Source organism: Dermacentor albipictus, chromosome 1 (genome assembly GCF_038994185.2).
Source record: "Dermacentor albipictus isolate Rhodes 1998 colony chromosome 1, USDA_Dalb.pri_finalv2, whole genome shotgun sequence".
NCBI classification, from domain to species: Eukaryota; Metazoa; Arthropoda; class Arachnida; order Ixodida; family Ixodidae; genus Dermacentor; species Dermacentor albipictus.
The window spans coordinates 314,781,543-314,803,173 of record NC_091821.1 but is presented as its reverse complement, the minus strand read 5'-3'; the positions used below and the strand labels follow the sequence as shown (position 1 = coordinate 314,803,173).

General features: G+C 46.9%; 1 protein-coding gene across 7 annotated transcripts in view; it reads left to right on the top strand.

Annotated features, from left to right (window-relative positions):
• The window catches only part of by (focal adhesion protein tensin), a 354,735-nt gene that overhangs the window by 301,011 nt on the left and 32,093 nt on the right, over positions 1-21,631 (top strand). For 6 of the 7 annotated variants that reach the window (XM_065435202.1, XM_065435175.1, XM_065435194.2 and 3 more), the window contains 15 exons: positions 966-1,063; positions 1,469-1,519; positions 2,009-2,131; positions 2,775-2,839; positions 4,420-4,503; positions 5,060-5,172; positions 5,298-5,358; positions 10,485-10,687; positions 12,818-12,883; positions 13,416-13,526; positions 13,653-13,688; positions 15,074-15,322; positions 17,580-17,853; positions 18,497-18,808; positions 21,003-21,189. In XM_065435202.1, coding sequence (XP_065291274.1) covers positions 966-1,063; positions 1,469-1,519; positions 2,009-2,131; positions 2,775-2,839; positions 4,420-4,503; positions 5,060-5,172; positions 5,298-5,358; positions 10,485-10,687; positions 12,818-12,883; positions 13,416-13,526; positions 13,653-13,688; positions 15,074-15,322; positions 17,580-17,853; positions 18,497-18,808; positions 21,003-21,189 — 2,033 coding nt within the window. The remainder of the gene's footprint in view (positions 1-965; positions 1,064-1,468; positions 1,520-2,008; positions 2,132-2,774; positions 2,840-4,419; positions 4,504-5,059; positions 5,173-5,297; positions 5,359-10,484; positions 10,688-12,817; positions 12,884-13,415; positions 13,527-13,652; positions 13,689-15,073; positions 15,323-17,579; positions 17,854-18,496; positions 18,809-21,002; positions 21,190-21,631) is intronic. The other variant, XM_065435184.1, reaches the window with a different exon arrangement.

Sequence of the window (21,631 nt, the reverse complement as noted above, 5' to 3'; positions counted from 1 at the left end):
AAAAATAATTATTTCTGATTCGACGCCTTTTTCGTGATTAACCCTCTGCTACTGGTCAAACGTTTTCGGCTGCGCCCACTTCTCCTGTCTGTCACGCGACGTCACAAAACCGCGAAAACTCGCCGCGTCAAAGCGACGTTTACGCGTGAAAGACGAATTAATGTGCCGAACAAAAGTGATTGTTTTTTATCTGAATAGCCGGAGACTGCTCCGTTCAGAAAGAATTAAAAAATGGATGCTCGCTGATGGCTGTGGCACTGGCTACTCGGAGATGTCGAGTAGCATATGGATTTACTTGCGTAAAATAAACATTTTTGCGCGGCAATATAACGTTGTTGAAAGATGTATACGGCACGTATACTCCATCGCTCTGCCAACTATTTGTTGAGGAGCTCTCTTTGCGGCATTTTTAATCTCCCGTTGCACGAAGTCCGGTTTTCGACCAGCCACCGCAAGCTAAGTAAAGGGAAGCGGACCAATCGCAGACGCCGGCACCACCCTCCTCATCCGGTTGTCTACTTTCACTGTGCTGGCTTTAGACCCCATCGAAACCCTCTCCACTTGAGCGTGCTCCTCGCCTCTTGTTAGCCAGTTAGATTATTAAAGAAAACTGCTCAATGTAAGCAATGCTATTCGTTTTGAAAGCAAAAATTAAAAAAAGACCTCCCATGAGCGAGGAGCGCCTTTTATTGGGCTTTTCAAACAACGCTGCGGGTTACCGCCCGATGCTTGCGTCGGTGGTTACATAAATTTGACATCAGGAAATTGGAATAAAAACAGACTGGAATAGTTTTATGTTGTAGGGCCCCTGGTCTGTATGGTGCTCAGTGTGCTACATCGTCGTGTATTCGCGGCTGCGACATCATTGTATTGGATTGGGTAAACTTTGTTAAAGATCTTGCAGGACGCGCGTCAGCGCGCAGCAGGCGTCTCCTACGGGACATAATTTTGCTTGCGTTTTCCAGTTGTCACGTTTCCTGAGGGTGGATTAGACACCACCTATCGGAGTAACCTGAAGGAAGTGACCCGAATGCTAAGGACAAAGCATGGGGACAAGTACACGGTAAGCAAGCATCTCTTCTAGTCAAGCGTCTCCGATTTGTCACATGGTTTGCGCAAGCTATAAGTATGTGCTCTTGAGTGGTCAACGCTTGTCAGTCATTGCGGCTACCGGAGAAGTGATAATGCCTGCTATAGTTATGTAGCAACACACTGCTGGAATGGTTACTGTTGGTTTCGCAGAGACTATCTTACGTTAATAGGGAGCAGGGACATCATTTATCTATCGATGCCTTTGGTCGCTGCCTCCTCACTATTGAAAGAGAAGTAATTAAACTTTGATATACCAAACAATCAAGCAATTTATCACTCGTGAGCTTGGTACTGGCTTTTATCTTTGTAAAAGATACATCGTCGCATTGATTATTTGCTTCAAAGGCTCATTTGCATTTCTCATTATTCTTTCTAGGTGTTTAATCTCTCCGAAAAACGACACGACCTCGCCAGGCTCAACAGCCAGGTAAGGACAGGCGCTCATTCTTCTATGGAAATTCAGAAACGACATTAGACGTTTACCGTGATATCAACCGAGTCCCATGTCAGCTGCCTCAATTCTTCCGTGGAAGTAGATCTTGATAATCTGCTATTTTATGCGCATAACTCTCGTGGCAGAGAAGGGAGTGAGACCTTGTATATAGAGCCCTTGAAAAGGAATTGACGTTTCAAAATACAATCTGTCTCAGTCCTCTCCTCCTCTTTTATAACATTTCTCTTGTTGCCCAATGCTAATCTGGTTCAATTTTCTTTCTTTATGTTACAATCACGCGTCCTCCGTGCAAAATTTGCAAATGTTCTCACATTTGGTTTGGACTATGGGGCTAATGCTAAGAAACGCGCCGACGTCGTTTCAGTAACGTTTGTGGTTGCTTGCTTTAGCAGAGAGTTTATTTTTCCGGCAGTCCCTGATCCTCACGCCTGCAGCAAATTACTGACCTGCTTCGTTGCGCAGATTGTGGAGTTCGGGTGGCCGGCCCATCTCTCGCCGCCGCTCGAGAGGCTGTGCACCATCTGCAAGAGCCTGGACTCGTGGTTCCACGCCGATTCGCAGAACGTCGCGATCCTTCACTCTAAGGCGAGTACTGTAACATTCAGCTGAGGCCGTATATAAGAGGCTACGTTATGTGACGGCGTAAAATAGGCAAGAATGGTAAAGTTGGCCAAGTACACACGTTTGCTGTACAGTGTGAACCCGCGTTAATTGTTCTAACACGTTTATAGAGAGAACCACTGAGCTCGGCACGAGCCACTGTGCTCCAACCTGCTGTGCTTATATCCGAAAATGGCCAAGGGGGACAGCCTATATGTGGTGGTTAAAGAAGTGGTGCGTCTGCTCGACAGTGAAATATGTTTAAAACTCCGAGTCGAGTTCAGTGTGTCGCATTAATTGCAACGTTTCCCCTACTGCCAACAATGCGTATCTTGAAGTAATGTCATACATCTGAAACACCGCCACATGGGTGATTTTGTTCTCGCCTATATTATTTTGTGTCCGCGTATAAATGTTTTTTTCTTAAATAATATATTTAGTGGGAATGCGTGGTTACGTACGTCTTTCGACGCGCCGTCTCCTCTACGCTAATTAATTATACATCCATACGTACTGGTCGACTTCTTGATCTCGAGTTGCGGATTGCAAGAACCAGACCTCGAGCTTCTGAACCAAGTGAAATCTGCGCGCGAGTTGTAACATTGCGGTCACGCTAACATCCTTGCAGGGTGACAAGGGCCGGGTCGGCGTCGTACTGGCTGCGTACCTGCACTACACGAGCATATGCGCCAGGTTAGTTGTTGTTCTTGTACGCCTATGGGTGTTTGTAGTGAAATTTACACGCAGCAAAATATTCAAAGCTCTCGCAACACGTAGGAAGCATCGCTAATGCATCGCTAACTTACGCTACACAGTATGCATCTCATGCACGATAATTTGTGTTTTGCAGTCATTTTTGTGTAGTGTACTGATTGCACAAAAAGTTATCCTCACTTAGTCTACCGTAGAGAAACGTAATAAATAAGTAAATAAATGCATTTTTTTTCTTCTTGGAGCGTTGTGAAGGAAGTGGTTATGATTCTAATTTGCTACTCCGGTACTCAAGGTTTTCAATATATATGTTATTGCATGTTTGCCCCTTTTGCATTTTAAAAAATTTTTAAGGTACCGCACGACGTGCGGTACCTTAAATGAAGGTCCTACGACGGTCATTTTAAATTTTGGAAATTTATGTTTTAGCTGTGTAGCACTGTATAAAGTTCGAAGAGGTGTAATTGCTTGAACTGTGAAAGTTTATGTGTCTGTGCTGTAAACCCACTTAGTAAAGTTCCGACGGCCAATCTTATCACACAAAAAGAGGAGAAAAGAAAAAAAGAGCGGCGAGTCTTATATTACATCCCGACGCGCTTCCGAATCGTGAAGTTTCATATAGCTTTGTCCACTAGGGCTAGAGTGAACGTGATCGAATGCCATATTCTCACGAATATAACCACTCACGGCATCTGAGTATAAACTTTTATGACCTTAGGATAGAAATGCGAAAAAAAAAGAAGATTTTCTACGCAGCTATGACCACCTATCTAATGTCAATTCTTGGAGTGCTGACTTTTGACGCTCGAACCGACATGGTCTTGTTTCTTTCGGCGGGCGGGATTTTTTTGCTCCGAATGGACTACGCTTTGATTTGGAAGCCTAAATAAACTGGGAAACTTACCGTGTCAAAAGCAGCCAGTAGCCTTATAGTTTTCAAAGTCTTAAAACCGAATATCGAGCACGTTTAATATGTGTTCTTTGTTTCTCATTACGATTGAGTGTCATATTATCCAAATAAATATATTAATTAGCGCAGTTATGGTTCATTAGTGTCTCAGTTACGAATGTTCCGGCTTTTTAGATTAGCGTCAGGGTATATATCTCAAGGTATCTTGAAGGAGTCACTTATATTTCGCATACCCGATATTTAGGCATTTTTCGGGCACCTATTGGAGCTGTAGAAATAGACTAGAAAATGTTGTCCAGTGTTTCACGTTTGGTGCTGCGGATGAAATCATCTCTCGTTTCTATCTTTTTCCCTAAATATAAGCGCATGACATTAACACTTCGCGATTGTTTATTTAATCTGTTGTTCCTTACTGCTGCTATAGAGATGGAAGAGAATTGGAGGGACTGAATAATACGGACAATGATGTTTTACGCGAGGCCACTCTTTCTCCACGAATACTACTGCGGGTGCAGTAGTGTGTCATCTTTAAGCTTTTGTGACCTCAAGTTAAGGGCAGCACTTCCACCTGGAGTTCCCATTTCTTTTACCACTATCGCGCACTTCGTAGCTTAGTGAAAACGGCTCACCGTTTGACGTTGTTTTGTTCCAGCGACAATCAAGCCCTCGACCGGTTAACAATGCGGAGGTACTACGAAGACAAGCTCTACTCCTCGATGCATCCTTCCCAGAGGAGGTGACGTTAAATGTTTTTCTTTGCCTCTCACTGAAACTCCTTCGAAATTTGGTGCATCTGGTACTTCCGATGTATATTGCATCGGTTGTTCTCTTGACCTTGCAATGGCAACTCTATTAGTTTGTGAGATGACCCTCTTCGACTGAGCCCTGTATCAACTAAATTGATTTCAACCTTTATACAACCAAATTCTTGACATGACAGCTTTACAAGATGTGAGTGCCACCTTGTGTAGCATTTACGCGCAACGTGCCGTTTCCCTTTTCTTTTTCTTTTTTTTTATCGCCAGAGAATTGTGTGTATTTGACGCGATTTCTTTCCACGAAACCCCTTCGCATTACAGATTACAGATGATATCGTGCATTAATGCAGGGATGTTCATAAGACTACAAAGGATTACCGGCGAAAAAAGAAAATGAAGTCCTTGTTCCTCTAAATGCGAGTGAAGCTCTTGATGATGCCGGCCCCTTTCCCGCTACTTTACAAGTTACGAAAAGCAGCTCCGGAGATCCGAGGCGCTGCGTCTATAACAGTGTACGCATTCGTCCCTTTCCAGGTATGTTCACTACTTCACAGAGCTTCTGTCCGGCAACATCAAGATGAACAACAACGCTCTGTACCTGCACCATCTTATCCTTCACGGAATTCCCAACTTTGACAACAGAGGAGGTGCGAACGTTTTTTTCTAAGAGAGAGAGAGAGAGAGAGAGAGAGAGAGAGACGCATACCGCTGAGCGCGAGAGGCCGGTATTATTACTTTTTTTTTTTTACCTGACCCTTGCGACCTTTTCCAGGTTGTCGGCCATTTTTCAAGATCTACCAGGGCATGCAGCCGGTGTACACGTCGGGCGTCCAGTAAGTCACCTTCAATTCAAGTCTAAATCTGTTGCTTCTTTCTTCTTGAAACCACTCAGTACCGCTAAAGCGTTTTCTCGAATTTGAAGCAAACATGCGGAGCTCACAAAGGCTTGCTTGCTCTCCTTCAGGGGTCAAGCCTCAATGCAATTTTAGTCCCTCACTTCGCAGATTGCCCGGAATTGCCTTGCTAGCCTGTAATCTTCGTCGCGTGCGTGTTAGGACCGCGCTTTCAAGTGCCGACGTCCAGTGTGCGTTTTGAGGGCAGAAAAAAAAATATAGGCTGATTATCTTCTTGTCCTGTACGGGAATGTTCACTTGTGAGAGCGTTTTTTTTTTTTAAATCATGTTTCTTAACTGGTGAATCATACTGTTTTCTTGTGTTTTTATAGCGAAAATGGCGTATTTATCAAAGATATACAAACGCTGTTTTTTTTTTTTTTTACCTTCTATGCATATTCACCTGGGTAGCGACTGCAAAGAGCATAATGCATTTGTGCAATGGCTTGGACAGCAGGTTGTCAGTTGACTGAACGCTCCGTCGTGACAGCGTTATCTTCTTTATTTTTATCTCTGTTCCCTTCCTTATCTTATAATAATTTTTTGCTGTAGAACGGCAGAAAAAAGAGTGGGAGGAGGAGGGAGGGGAGTCGATGGCTGTAAGGCCTATGTATTTTCGGCCTCAGTTTCTGCGCAGGAACTATTTTATAGCAGAACAAATATGCGAAAATTATTCCTTTTCGTTCGTGTTTAATTTTGGTGGTAATCGCGCGTCATTGAACAGTGTCGTGTGATCGACGTCTTCAAGATCGTTCTCGGAAGTTGATTTAATGTCTGGGTCACAGCAGCACGGTGGCTATAATAATGCACTTTGAACGCCGAGGATGTCTTAACCTGCTCGCGAATCAAGGTACACAAGCATATTCCGCAATAATAATAATAATAATAATAATAATAATAATAATAATAATAATAATAATAATAATAATAATAATAATAATAATAATAATAATAATCAGCCTACTTTTATGTCCACTGCGGAACGCTGATTCCAAGTCGTTCCTGCAAATTTCATAAGCTCATCGGGCACAGCGCGGTGTGGATGATGGAGCAGGCGGGGGTAACTGATATTCTAGCGTCAATGGCACTGCGCGTCTATAGCGGCTGGGAATCGAACCCGTGACCTCGTACATGCCCAGAAGTCACTTCAAACGAGGAGTGAACTCAATATATTAACGAAAGCGCGCTCAAGGTCAGCAGTTTTATTCATTGCCCATATCGGAATAATGCTTGCAAGCACGCACATTAAGCACGCACGGGTAAGGTTGGCTGGTGGAGGCACGTAAAGTTGGTTTGCCCAAAACTAAGCGCAAATAATTGTTTGCTGCCTACAGAATAGCCTCTAAATTGTAATTAAACGCGAATACACGCAAGTCAAAATTACTATTCCTATCATAAAATGGTATATTTCGTTTAATTATTTCTAATAGCTTTTCTTTGACGCCGTAGTGCGCTGACAGCGCAAGACGCTATCTGCAAACGTAAAGCCCTGTTCTAAACCTCTTCACTCCTGCGTGTCCCAACGCTAACACCCGCAAAGCTCTTTGGGGCCCCAAACTATTGGGGCCCCTATTCTAACACTCTATCAATTGTAGCGCACTACTACGTGCCGCGATGGTCCGCTCGCAAAAGACGACGAGTACACGCCCAGCACGCTGACGGTGCGCAAGCAGCGTGTAGGGGTTGAAGGACGGACTTCGGGATGAAAACCAAACTTGGGAGGATTTATTCTACATTATATACAGAGAGGTGAGAGTCAAGTAACATTCGTACAGTCATTACGGGCCGGCAGCAACTCGGACGCTGCGGCCCGCGGCAAGAAGTTCGAGAGAGGTGAATCAGGGAATCAGGGAATGTCCTGGTCTCTCTGGAAGGCTTCTTATAAACCCTTCGAGCACTGTAAGTCACGTCATGTTTGACCAATGGGAGAGTCCGCTCCGATGACGCCACTTTCCGCCAATGGTAGGCGCCCGTGCGATGGTGTCATACCCGGCGAAGAGAGTCTGCGCCTGGTCCTCCTCTCTTGATCACTTGATCCCGGTGCTGCGGCCCCTCAGCGGTAGCAATTGTCTTCTTCAAAGGCGATGAAGAGGTACGCTTGGACTTTCCTGGCACGTCTGGCTGTCACGGCGCATTACCGCCGTCTTGGTTTGCACCTGTCTTGTGGCCTTCAACTTGTTCGCCTGGGCGCTCCTCTGGAATGTGCTTTCCTGCTTCTGCATTCCTCAATTAGCTGTGCTGCGATTCGAAGTGGTTTGGGGAACTCGAAGTAGCCTCAGGAAACGGCGCCATATCTAACAAGCGGAATCGGCGGAAACAGGCTTCCGCCTGATTGAGCGGGCTCGGCTAAAAATATGCTTTGTGGACACCAGACACGAGCGTCTGTCTAGTTTTCCTTCACTTTCGATATATACACTCAACGCGAATTCACGGCGTCGGCGGCGGCGTTGCTGTGAGGTTCTGTATAAAGTCCAAGTGTGAGAAGGTCGCGGGTGCGCGCCCTATGCTGTAGGTGTGAGTGAAAGCATGCGAGCATGCGTCGAGAAGGATGGCGGCCTGGTGCGCGCGCAAGGAGGAACGCGGGAAGAGCGCACGCGATAGGGGGGTGGGCGGGAAGGGGGGCAGGGGGGGTCTGCGCTTCTCCGACCACCGCGGCGCATGGCCGCGCGCGTCCTGTCCTGGAGGTAATCTGCGCTGGGCTCGAAGCTGAGCTGACCCGAGATAGCTGATAGCTTCGTGTGCGCTGTTCTCTCGCGCGCCTAGTTCGCGTTGAAGCGAGACGCAGCTCGAAGGGAAATTCGCTCGCAGCTGCTGCCGCCGCTCTTCATCACAGCCAGCGTTGTGGCAGCGAGGGTCCGCGGTCATCGACTGAGATATGTGTTCGTGTTTGCCTCTGCGTGCGTGACACTGTGCTTGTTAATTTAGTTGCAGGGTGTCCACCAAGTTGGCATTTCCTAATTCCCCAAGTTTCCCAGGATACGCTGAGTGTCCTTGCAAATTTCCCTGAGTGAGAGAGAACTTTGTTTTATGTCAAGATGGGCTGACAGCATGTGCATCGCCCAAAGCTGTCACTCTCTAGTAAGCACGTTAAAACATAAAAAGAACTTAATCCAGTTTGAGTAGTAAGGAGTAGTATTTATTTTATTCGAAAAGAAAACAGAAGGAAGGGGTTCGTCAAATGCTGGGCGATATATTCTAGAAAAAATGGTGGAACTCATTCCAAATCGAATCGAACACTTTCATTTACGAATAAAAAGGAGATGCATACAGAAGCGATATTTTTGAATATGAGCTGTTTCTATCAACTGATTGCTCATTGGTATGAGGCCATTGGCTCATTGGTATAAAGCCCAAACTTTGTGACAAGTGAGATTCTCTGTCAGCAGCTGGTAAGTCAACATCAACTGTCCCGACATACTCTCAGCCTGCGTATAACGCGTCAGTGTTGGGTTTCACCGCTTTAAAAAGTTTATTTCGGCTTGGATGAGCGAAGCCTGCATCTCGGCGAGAGCCAACACTTTGTTTTTAGATCTCAGCCTCCTTCAAAGAAACGGCGGCATGCTTCCTTTCCTGTTCATTCTTCCATGCGTCAGTTCTTTCTCGTCTCGTTATCCTACCGCCGTGTGTTCGCCCCACAGAATATTTAGAGTATCCTCTTGGCCATTTTTACAGTCAACGTCCGATATTTAGGACTGCCTAGGGGCAACGAGAACGCCCGAAAAATCGGGCAGTCCGATAAAATAAATACATGTCTTTTACTGCCTTTAAGGCTCAAATCGCCACAGGCAAGTCCGAAAATGCTCTGAAGGCCTGCCAGTACACTTGTTAGGCATATCGGTGCTTGTACTGTGACAGGAGACGGCAGCTGCGCGCGTGTATAAGTAAGGAATACATACTGTGTCCGGTGACATTTGCCCCTTCTCACGCTTGTTATGCTTCACCGCGTAACACTTCTGTGCTGACGCGAAGCTAACTTTCAAAAACCGGCATTATGCAACGCGTTGTGCTTTCCGAGCCTCGAAACCAATCGCGAGGATCACAAAGGCGGAGCCGGTGCCTATGTTGACAGTGGCGAATTCTTTCAATGAAAAATGCAGCACCGAACGGCAACAACCTTAATCGCTAACGTCGAAGCAGCTAGGCCTTGCGTTGCCGCGGTGGTGGCTTCGGCTGCTAGTGGATCTACGTGCTAGTGCGCTTGTTCGGTGCACTCGCACTTAAGATAGCGGTGGCGGTGGCTTTGATAATTGCCGTTTCGGACCTGCGGTCACGGCAAAATGTCCGAAAAATTAGACGATGAAAGGTTCTTGCGACCGAAATTTCAGACGCTCTTATACATTGATTTTATGAGGCACATGGTGATGCCGCGAAGTCGTCCGAATTACCAGGCATGCCCGAAAAATCGGGCGTCCGGAAAATCAGGCGTCCGGAAAGTCATGCGTTGACTGTATACTGGCAACTCCTCCAGCCGATGGCATGGCGTCAAAGAAGGGTCGTTACGATACCTCTCTGTTACTCGAGCCAGCAATACCGCGACTTTCGTTCCCTTTCAATAAAATTACAGCTAATTCTCACCGATAGAACCACTAATTCCCTGAATCCTGCCTGAGTATTTCCAGACTATTCAAAATCCCGGTGAATTCACGGTTTTCACGGTTTTTCCGGTTGGTAGACATCCTGGGTTAGTAAGCATATGTTTACAGCAGCTTATACAACTGATAAGACTACTAATTTTACTGCGTATTACAGTGTAATAATCTGCTGTCGCAATCAGTGCTCCGCCTTGCGGACGAAACTGCGATTTTTTCTTGTCTGGCGAAGTCTAACTAGTGGTTATGTCGCAATAATTTCTGATGCATCTGCTTTACTGCTTTTTTGCCTAATTGAAAAGTTTGGAGGTACCCAGAATTGTGGAAACGTGCACTTTTCGTAAGGGTTACAGTGGTTTCTTTCGCTTTATTTTCGAGGTACCTTAGCCCCGATCCTGTATGCAGTCGTATTGCCATTCCATTTACGTGTCAAGCATGACGTATCCGTGTGGCTACATATCCCTCTGATGCGTGCAGCGTGGCCACGGATGGTTCTCGGCGGCTGGTGGTGCCGCTGGAAGCGAACCAGGCGCTTCGGGGTGACGTGCTCATCAAGTGCTACCACAAGAAGCAGCGACCCGCTGGTCGGACACCCATCTTCCGGGTGCAGTTCCACACGTGCACGCTCGAGGGCGGCAAGGTGTTCTTCGCGAAGGCGGACCTCGACGACGCCGTCTCTGGTGCGCCACCGCCACGCCCCCTTTCGCCCATCGACTTTGCCTCTCGATAAAACCTCTCTAGGCTCTTCACCCCACATACCTCCTCACGTGATTTAATGTTGCGTAATCGTGCGCGCTCACGGAGTTGAGGTGGAGCGCTTTTCGAAGAAACGTTCTTTTAACTTGCGCCGCCACTTCTGTGTGGATGATGGCTTCGGCCATTGACGCGTCGTGCTCTTTCTTTTCGTCTCTGTTCGGCGCGTACTTCAGTAGTTAATCTACTCTCAACCCTGAGAGTCAACTCAAAATTGGAGTTGCCTTCGTATACGGCAACACTGCGAGATTCGTGATGCTTCAGTCTGCTTAGAAGTTCTAGCTGAATCCGCATGTTCTTTTCTCTCGCCCTCCAAAGATAGGAACGTGATTATGATAGGAAAATCAGCCATTCACAGAACATCACCACGTGAATCATTGCGCATTGTCTATGTGTAATATTGAAATTTATAATAGCACCTCCGCATAGCTCAGATGCGCTACTGCAGCATGAAGTAGTATGCTCTTGAGTCGTGACAAGACGATACATACAGGGTGTCCGGGCTAACGTTAGCGAAGCTATTAAAAATAAGATATAGAATATACGAGGACGCAACCACTAGTATTCTGTCATCAGTAACGTACCGCACCAGGAGGATCTTTTTTTCGTAATTGTGCTATGGATAGTTAGGTGACATTAATTAAGAAACTTTTAGTTAGTCAATTGGGGGTGTGAATTTGACATAACAGTAATTGTGTTTTAAAACACCTCCTTCAGTTGTTTTGAGTCTGCTACGTATCGCGTAATTATTAAGGCGAACGCCTCAGATGGCTCATGGGACGAAAATTTGACCGTCCGGCGTTATGGCACCAAAATTCAATGGCACCAAAATTGGGCGTCGTACCCACGACCGCTGATGTTGATTACGGCTAAGTGAATTAAGGCAGAGTTTATTAAGGTGGAGTTAATTAAGGCACTCGAACCCCGACCTTTGGTGAGAGTCGAAGCCACGACCAATGGTATTAGGACGAAATTAAGGCACAGTTATTTAAGATACAGTTGATTAGGGTACTCGCACCCACGACCTTTGATGGGAGTCGAACCCACTTGGAGAAAGGGGCGAACCGGCCATATCTGCAAGTTGGATTCCAAATGAGATCGTGAGGTTCCGGCGTCGAACCCAGTACCTTTGGTGTTAATTAGGGCGAAGTGAATTAAGGCGCATGTAAATAAGCTAGAGTTAGTTAAAGCACTCGAACCCACGACCTTTGTTTGGAGAAAACAAGTATAGGAAGTAATAACGCATTAGAATGAAAATGTCATGTAATGAATGTCTCGTAAGCGCGCTCTCTTTCGCTTCCATTCTCTTTAGGGTATGCTGAAGTGACTGTCAATTTTCTTTCCGCGTTATAAAGCCAACGCGCGAAATATGAAGAGAGCCGCACGATTACTCGTCCGTGCGCCGCGACACCGGCGGTGCCAGGCAGGAAGAACGAACTCTTCTCCGTGCCTGGCGCGGTGGCCACGTGAAGGTGTCGAGGCATCGGCATTGGCGTTGACCGCTGCGAGCTGCCTTTCCCGCGTGCAGCGCGAAGCCCATGCGGTGCGCAGCGGCATCGAGGAGGACGAAGGCGGCGGCTGCAGAGTTCACTGTATCGAGTAACGCCTGGCACCGCAAGTGTCGCGGCGCACGGACGCGTAATCGTGCGGCTCTCTTCATATTTCGCGCGTTGGCGCTATAGTGCGGAAAAATACAATTACGCGAGACATAGCACACTGAAAGCAATTGAATTGAGTGTTTTAAACCACAATCATTATTTTTCTATCCAAATTCGCGCTCCCGATTCATTATTTAAACGTTCCTTAATTAATATAATGTAATTGTTGATATTTTAATTATGAAAGAAGTCCTCCTGCGGCAGTACGCAACTGCTGACAGAATACCATGGGTTGCGTCCTCGCATAGCCTATATCTTATTTTGAAGAGTTTGGCTAACCTTATAGCTGGGACTCCCTCTATAGTTAGTTACAATTCATGGGTAAAATTATTATTATAACTCAACCTTCCAAGCCCGCAGATTGTTTTTTAATAGATTGATGAACATCTTTTGAAACAGATCCACGGTTTCCGGACGATGGTCAAGTGGAGTTGCTGTTTTCTGATCGACCTGATGACTACAGAGGTAAACGGGAGAAACGCATCGTTATTAAGCTTACTGCTACTAAATGTTGCTTGCTTGCTTCTGATGTTCTTTCACAAGCGTATCAGTTGTGAATTGATAACGCTTCTTTTTTTACCACACGATATTTAGGAGATGTTGGCGCCTTTACTCGGAAACGGCTGCTCCTTTTCAGATAGCATGAATTATTTCTACTAGTAAAAACGGAAAAAAAAAGAAAGAAAGCAAGGTTGCACTGAACAAAAGAAGTGTCACTCCAATGAAAAAGTCATATAAAACGCGCGAATTTTGTCATTTCACATAACTTACAACTTATAACAGAAGCCATACAAAACAAATTGAAACGTAAGATTGTGGACAGTTAACGACAGAAGTCACATAAAACGCACTGGAGAGTAGTCTGCTCAAATGGGTACACGAAAAGACAAAGTCAGCTCGTAGAGATACAGGAACATCCGGACAGGATTTAGCCGCTGTTTTGCGTTAGTTTTGTTAGAGCGTTACTTTCTCGACTTGGCCTTTCTCGTTCTTGCAGGAAATGGTTCTGTGACCGAGATGGTCAGTACAGCCGACCAGACGAAAGATCCACTGGTCAGACATGATTCGTACGAGAATTTTGACCTGATTCACGAAGACAGCCAAAGTGGTAAGCATCTATCTACTCTGAGTGTAGTACTACTTGAATATCATGAGTTGTTGTCAGAACCACTGTCCCGGAAAGGCTTGCTTTAATACCTCGTTAACAATTTTTTTTATTTTATTTTTATTTTAGATCTCGACGATCTGATTGAGTCGACCAACATTTCTGGTAGGTGATGTCTCATTGCATGATATTAAGCATGCACTATTGATGCGCCTGCTTCTGCTTCTTGTGGTGGTGCCTGCTTGCATGGTGTATCTCTTTATTTGAGAGCATGCTCTGAGACTAAATTTTGCCTTGGTTAACGCTAAGAGCTTTCGCTAAATGTAAATTGATGAACATAGTTTGGCATTTATGTACGACTGTAGACCTTAACTTTACCGCAAATAAAGGAATGACATGTTATCAAACAATCGCACTATTTACAAAAAGTAAAAATGAAAATATGCCGCGAAGTTGTTTGTAACCACAATGAAATAAACCTCGCCTGACCTTTTAGATAAGGTTTCGTTTCTGTATCTCCCTCCGTAGTACTTATTTACATTTTAAGACCGCTCAAGCGCAAAGCGAGTACGGTGTCCTCGCCGCACATGTCGCACGCTTATTCTAGATTTCTATTGAGAAGTTCATAAAACCGTAAGCTCTATGACTTCCAGCCGCTTCAGCTATGCCAGTTATACTTTATCTAGCTTCCTAGCAAAAGCTTAGTCAGGGCCACATGTGCGTGGAAAAAACCAAGTAAAAACGAAGAGCTAATGACTGCGCAATACGTTACAGTAGGATCGAACATAAGTGTGTATGTACTATATTATTGTATGTAATGAAGGCTATATACCTATGACCGCATAATCGGTAGAGCACCGGAACATCGAGTTCCAGAATTCCTTTACACACACACTTGTGACTTCTGTGAGCTCGAGCTATTTCCTATGCCGCAGAAGCGTAAACCCCACCGGTCAGGGCTCCGAATCGCGTTATTTGTTTGACGCACCAAAAGCTTCCACCGCGACCATGCCCACTATAGAAGCCTTGACTGCGGCCTTATTTCCGTTGGGACTGGTGCAACTTTCTTTCTCGTCCTGCTCCAGGCTATGGCAGCTTCTGTGCGTTGACGCTACGCGCGCCGGCAATCGTCTGCAGCTAAACTAAGCTTCATTCTTTCTGCAAGCCGGTCATGACGGTGGGCCGTGTGCTATTGCAACTGATTGTACATGTAGAAAGGCACGACATCAATTTACACTACATAAAACATGCTACTGACACTAATGGAAGCGCACAAGCAATCAGTACTGCATTTTATCTCGAGTATCATAACCGCATTTACGTGGTCTTAGTTTTCATTAACGAAACCGTAAACTTCGCTGCCAGCTCGAACGCCATATACGCTGCCTATTAGAAGGTCGTGCATTAAAAACAATTTATCCTGCTGCGATAGGCAATGGTGCGGTGAGAGTCCTGTCTGTCCCTTTGCTCTGAGCGGTGGCTGCGCGCGCTGCCCCGTCCCGCTAACCCGGCTAACTGCCCGTGTGCTCGGCTCCTCTCCCGGCTTCCAGTTCCCCACGCAGAGGGTCCCCTTGACGGAAACCTCTACGCAGTGGTGTCCAAGGCGGGCAGGCAGCCCGTGGACGGCGGCCCCTTTTCCCCCTCCTCTCCCAACGCCGCCGCCCCCGACACTGACGTGCTTGATGGGCCGCACACTGTGAGCATGGACTCGGGCATCTCCTCCTCTTCGGGCCTGCACAATTACGGAAACCCTAGCCCGCAGGGGCTGCTCCACAAAGTGCCCAACGGAGGCACCGTCGGTGAGGGTCTCTGTCGTCTCTGCCTCTGTACTCCGACCGCTGGGGACGGCGGGGCGATCGCTCGCATTGCATGTCACCACTCACCTTCACACGGCGGCCATTTTCATGGCCAGGAGCCGATGTAGCTTAGACTACGTTGCGCTCGTACTGCATTCATATGTACATTGACACCATTGTGTTGCTGGGTTGAGGTTACGTTACTTGAATGTGTTTACGGGATAGCGCACGTCGCGCCACCTTCGATCCTTACACTCTAAAGCATTACTGCTGTGGAGAAATGTGTGAATGTTTGCAACTATTTCGTCTTTGCTGCGCCAGACAGCTTTTGTAGCTTTTCATGTAGAATGATCTTGAGCGAACACATATTTTTATTATTTTTCTTTTCTCCACACCACGCGTGTGTTACAGTTTCAGCTCCATAGTACCCGGACTAACTGGCCTGCAATTTTGACCACAACAGCTAGTTGGGTGAGTGGGTTTAGCATATTGAGACGGATGATTTGCGTAATAAACGGGAAGGAAAAACTAGAACGATGGGACACACGCGATATTCATGCCCCTTCGTTCTAATCTTCTGCCCTTGTTTATTAAGTGCATCATACATCTCTTTGCGCAATTATGAGTTGAGGTCGCCGTCGGAGACAGAGATTACACGGTGCAAAAAAAGCGGTCGATGGTCGTTCGTGGACGACAGCTCCGCAGTTTCTTCATCATATTGAATGTTTTGTGTTGCCTGACAGTTCCACCTCACAGCTACATTCTATTACATCCGCTGCATATGCAGTCACAGAATTGATGCCAACACCTGATACATATGAAAATATGGGGTAGAAAAGGAGGCGTATCGCGATCTTTTTCAGTTTTCTTTTTTGACTGGAAGCGAAACTCAAGTATTCCTATCTTATACTTGCGTTCGCGCGCGTACCCATCAAATATTAGTTGTGAATTATTTTTGAACGAACTGCCACTATGCAGGCTATTTTTAAGGCCCGCGACTACCTCTCGTAGCATTGTCTTCCTGCTTTCAGTCCTTGCCGATTATATTCAAGATCATTATGCTCCTGCCTGACTCAAGGCAGAAGCTGTCGCCATGGCCACGAAATGAGGACCTCGCGGCGCGAGCTCTGCTCCAAGGTCCATAAACTGGGGAAAAAGAAAAAAAAAAGAGAAAAAGCTCGGAGCCATTCCACTCTGTGAAAATGGGTGACCAGGGGAGCTATATATATGGTGATGAATTGGTTGACTGAAAGTAAGAGACATATACCACAATGAATTTAGTTTTCTTTCACGCTTCTTTGTTGTTTCTTTATTAAATTGCATAGTCAATGCCTTTTTTATTTTTAACCTTCTTTTGGTTCCTTTTTTACATTTATTATTTGGTCACCAAGGTGATTGTCGCTTTACGATCGTATGATACACGGCCAGCGGCTCTGTGGCGACACTGGAAAGGTTCTTGGCCAATGCGAGGTCTATACACGACCGATGACGCGTGGTGGGAACATTGACGTTTGTGTAAGATTGAATGCCGAACATTTCCCAGAGAAACGAACCATTTTCCGTCTGGTCGAGACACGTCTATGTTGAAATCAACCACAATTACGATGCGGGTGGAGTCAGTAAGGGTGATCCAAACAAAGGTGCATACGCTTGGCATTTGCGGCACGATCTTCGTTTATATTACGTGCCGCCCGCCGTCGCTGCGCACATGCCCTCTTCGGTGTTCTTCGTAGGCGCGTGGTTTTTCCGCAGTCCTCACCTCACGCGGCATACTCATTGCACAGGTGGAAGGGAACTGAGATAAAGTTACGTGGTTTGCCTGTAGAGCCTGTGACGTCAAACCTCAATCTATGCTAAACTGTCTATTCCAGTTTTACTTTTTTTTATAGCGGCGTTTTTTATCACGATACGTTTTGACTCTTCTCGCGATTAAACGCAGCTGGGGTATACTTGGCGATTCGCTTTCGCTATCTGCTTTAGCCCTTTTAGCTCTGGGCTGGCCGTCATATCTTCTGCCTACGCACACAAACCGCCAGAACCTAACGTATTCTTCATTTGAGATTCCGAGTATCTGGAGCGCTACAGAAGATTCTCCACAGCGTTCAATTCCAAGTCTCGCGTCTCGCATATAGTGGCTTCGACGCTTTAGGGAAAATCCTTGCGTTTCGTAGACGCCATTGACATCTCGAAGCGAGTAAGCGGACGGCCTCTCACGCCTGTTCCCGCTCTTTTCTCTCTTTTGTTGCAATGCTTGTCACAGAAGTGGAAGTGCACCACTCGGCTGACGGTGGCCACCCTCATCAGCAGCAGCAGCACCACCACCACCACCAACAACAACAACAACAACAACCGGGGCGGAGCCCCCTGCGCTCAGAGCACGCCGAGTTGGACGACTTGCTGGACGGGATGCTGCGCGAGATCCGCTCCATGCCCAACCACCCGGCTTCCCCACCGCCCGGCAGCGGCCGCACTAACCCGTCGCACTCGTACGGCACGCTGCCCCATGGCAGCCCCAGCTCGCTCTCAAATCCAGGGTGCGTGGCTCGGGGCGAACATTGATTTTTTCTGTCTCCGGGACGAACTTCCTTTAAACAATCTTCTTCTTTTTTCTTTCGCTTAAGAATTGTATTATTTAATGGTCAGATAAACCGCATCACTGCTTTGTGATCACCAAGAATTCCTTTAAGTTGGTGCAAAAATATTTTACTCTTTGTTTGAATTGTACATTTTCAATAATTTTTGTGCGCGAGCTTTTAAAATGCTTCTTCCTCGTTATGATACCTAAACAGGTGTTAGAATGTTTTTCGCAAACGGAATAGTGATAGATTGTGAATAAACGAATACTACTTAACTTGCTGAATCGTTGCAGTATTTTGAGAGATAGAAAGAACGAAAAAATATGCAGATCCAACGCACTTGTTGGTATCTATGGTTGAATCAATGCGGGACTAAAAGAAACTATAAAACAAAGAAATAACTTCGCTTTAAAATGGTTTTCTCGTGCAAGCAAAAGAAGTGTAAGAGTACCAAGAGTGCATAGAAACGAATTTATATATCGATTTAAGTTTCACACCAGACGTATCTTGTGATGGAGAAAACCAGAAGTGCGTGATTTGAAGAGTCAGGAAGTGGCGCAGCCGCAACGAGTAAGCCTCGTCGTGCGTGGCTCCCCCGCAGTCACGGCACCATCTACTGTTCGTACACGTCGCGTACCACGTCGTCGGAGCCCCCGGCGGCAGCGCAGCGCAACGGCGGCGGAGACTACCTGGCCGGCTACCAGCGCTGGCCGCTGCAGCACCAGGAGCCCGACGGCCGGTCGCCGGACAGCGGCCACCGCACCACGTCGCCCTTCTCGTACGGTGTCGAGTACGGAAGCCCCGCGCTCAGGCGCCGGCGAGCGCACTCCGAGTCGGCCAGGGACTCGTTCGAGGATCGCAGCTACGGCACGCTGCGAGACGCCTCGCTCAGCCCCGAGCCTGTGGTCGGAAGGTGAGCGCGCTTCGTGAACATTGTTCCGCGAAGAAATGGGACGAGGAAGAGCAAGCTGACAGGTGTCGGCGCTAAATTGGGTAATCCAAGCATTCGAACAAGGGAGAAACACGTGCATTGATGTTTACTACATTTGCGTCTATCCAGAGCCCATGATTCCTGACGTGTGTTCTTGTATGTTCATTGTATGTTCCTGTATTGTGGGTATGGTCTCTGTATACGTTTTCCTTCTTATTGCGCTAACACTCCAGGCGAATTTATGCCGTCGATGTCTATGCCGTTCATACCGTTATGCCATTCATGCGGCACCGTGGGGTTCCGCATGAAGTCCAAGTGCAATGAGATCGCACCTCGCACGCCGCATGCTGTTGGTACGAGCAAGACCGTGCGAGCAGGAACCGAGAAGATAGGGGCTTGATGCGCGCCGTCCCCTGCGTGCCCAATTTTGCGGGTCAGCTGATGAAACGCGCGCAAGGAAGGGAGGGCGAGGAGTTGAGTCGCGTTTCCTCCTCTAGTCCGGCCGTGGGTCCGCGCGGCCGTTCGTGCGCGCGCTGAGCGAATACGCGGCCCGTGCGCCCTATCTTGGAGGTAATCTTCGTCTGGTGCAAAGTTGGGCGAGCCGAGATGGCTGGAGGGCTTCACGTGCGCTGTCTTCCTGCGTGCCTAGTGCCCGAAGGTCGCGTAATCTCAAGTTTCAAAGACGCCTTGAAGCGACAGGCGGCACAAAGTGTTCGCTCACGGAGGCTGGGGCTCATCATCACGTCAGCCTTGTGACAGCGAGCGCTCAAGGTCATCGAGTGGGATCTGTTCATGTTTACCTGTGTGCGCGGGCCACCGTGCTCGCTAACTTATTAAGGCGAAAGCCTTAAGTGGCTCATACCCCCCGATGTTGTGGAAAACTCGGCACGTGGTGCAGAAAATGATGTGAGCTCTCCTCGCACAGACCGGCGTTCGTGCCACTGCTCACGCATTCGGCGTCGTCTTACACAGCTGCCTCCGATGCCGCTCATCATGCAAAAAAAAAAGGCAAAGTTAATTAGGATGGAGTTAATTGAGGCACTTCAATCCACGACCTTCGGTGAGAGTCAGACTCTCGAGCTTATGTGGAAGTCGAACCCGCGATCTTTGGTGTTAAGGATAATTAATTAATGTGCAGTTAATTAATACAGAGTTAATTATGGCGCTCGAACCCACAACCTTTAGCGGTAGTCGAACCCACGACCTTTAGTGTTAGTTATATAGGGCAAAATTAAGGCACAGATAATTAAGGTAGCGTCAATTAAGGCACTCGTACCCACGAGCTTTGGTGAGAGAACACAAGTAATAAGAAGCAACAACGCATTCTAATGAGAATGTCAAGCAATTTAATAAACGCATCTGGTCCAGACGGATTTAGGCACTCAAGGCCTTAAGGGCTTCGCTGAAGTTTTTAAGGGCCTGTGAATTGTGCGATCGCCTTTGAACGTTGTAGCGCGTAGTATCGCGTTACTGTGTGAACTTTCCTGTTTCTTTGTTTTTCTTCTTCTTTCTCCTTTTATTCCCTTTACCCCTTTCCACCCTTTATTCGCTTTACGCCTTTCGCAGGGTAGTGCTAGGGAAAGGGGTAAAGGGTTCCCCAGCGGCTGGCTACGGGCAGGGTAGCCAGCCGGTACTTATACACTGGCTAACCTCCCTGTCTTTCCTCACCTTTTGTCTCTCTCTCTCTTGATCGCGCAGGCTTTCGCCTTCACCCGCTTTAGAGTATGCTAAAATAACTGCCATTTTTTAGTAAGCGAATGCTTACTGCAATTTATGCGTCCGGTAAAACTAGGAGCCTTTCTTCATGTAGTTGCCCAGTACTTTGCTATCACTTTCAATGTTTCGCCTTTCGGGCGATAGCTGCAACTTCTTTCTTTTTTCTTTTTCTTTTCTTCGCATTGCATTGGGTTTCTGTTCTGGCTTTGTGAACTTGGTAGCGTGTGTGCCGTAACTTGTGTGCTATTTGCGAGCACTCGACCTTGAGTGCTTTTTATCACTGTGGAAAACGTAACAGGGCAGCACGAAAAAAGAAGAAACTAAAAAAAACAAGGACTATGAAAGGTACCAACATTCTTTGTTTCTTCTCTCTAGAAGCAGCCTTGCTGAGGTTGATTTCAGCGCCTGTAGTTGCAAGCACTGTCAGGCTTGCGTGCGATCTACTGCCATTCCCTTACAGTCAGTCGTGGCTGCAAAAGCAACAGCAGAAACTGCGCGCCCGCCGAGAAGGTTCGTGGGAAGACAGGCATCGCAAGGAGAGACAGCTGATCGCCGAATTACGCACAGCCACCGCCATGCGTAGTCCCGAGCCACCGAACGGGACAGTGGACATGTCACCGTTGAACGGCGACGTTGGAACGCTAAAGGTTCGTCCGCACGGTTTTCTTATCTTCATTGAGCGCCCTGACCAGTAACGCTAGCATATATGCTCACGCAATAGCGCGCGATTTTGCATTCATTTTCTTGTTTCTCCGCCAGCTTCAGTATCTAGGGAAATTTAGCAGCAGAAAACTAACGACGATGATGAAATGCATTGAATAAAATAAAAAACAAGAACATATGCTGTCACATAACAATCATGTTTTTCTTATTTAAGTGATGCTGATAACGAATACTTGGTGGTAAGGACCGCGAATTAGCGTTTTTTACAGAGTCGACTAGAAGTAACCGGCCAGGCCTTGCATATTAACAGGTATTAGGTGCATCATCGACAGTCGTGTGGAGGGAATCAGTTCCGTGTGCGTTCCGGTGTACAACTAGGAGAACGAAAGACCGCATACAAATAAGCTTCCAGCAGGTTCTAACGGG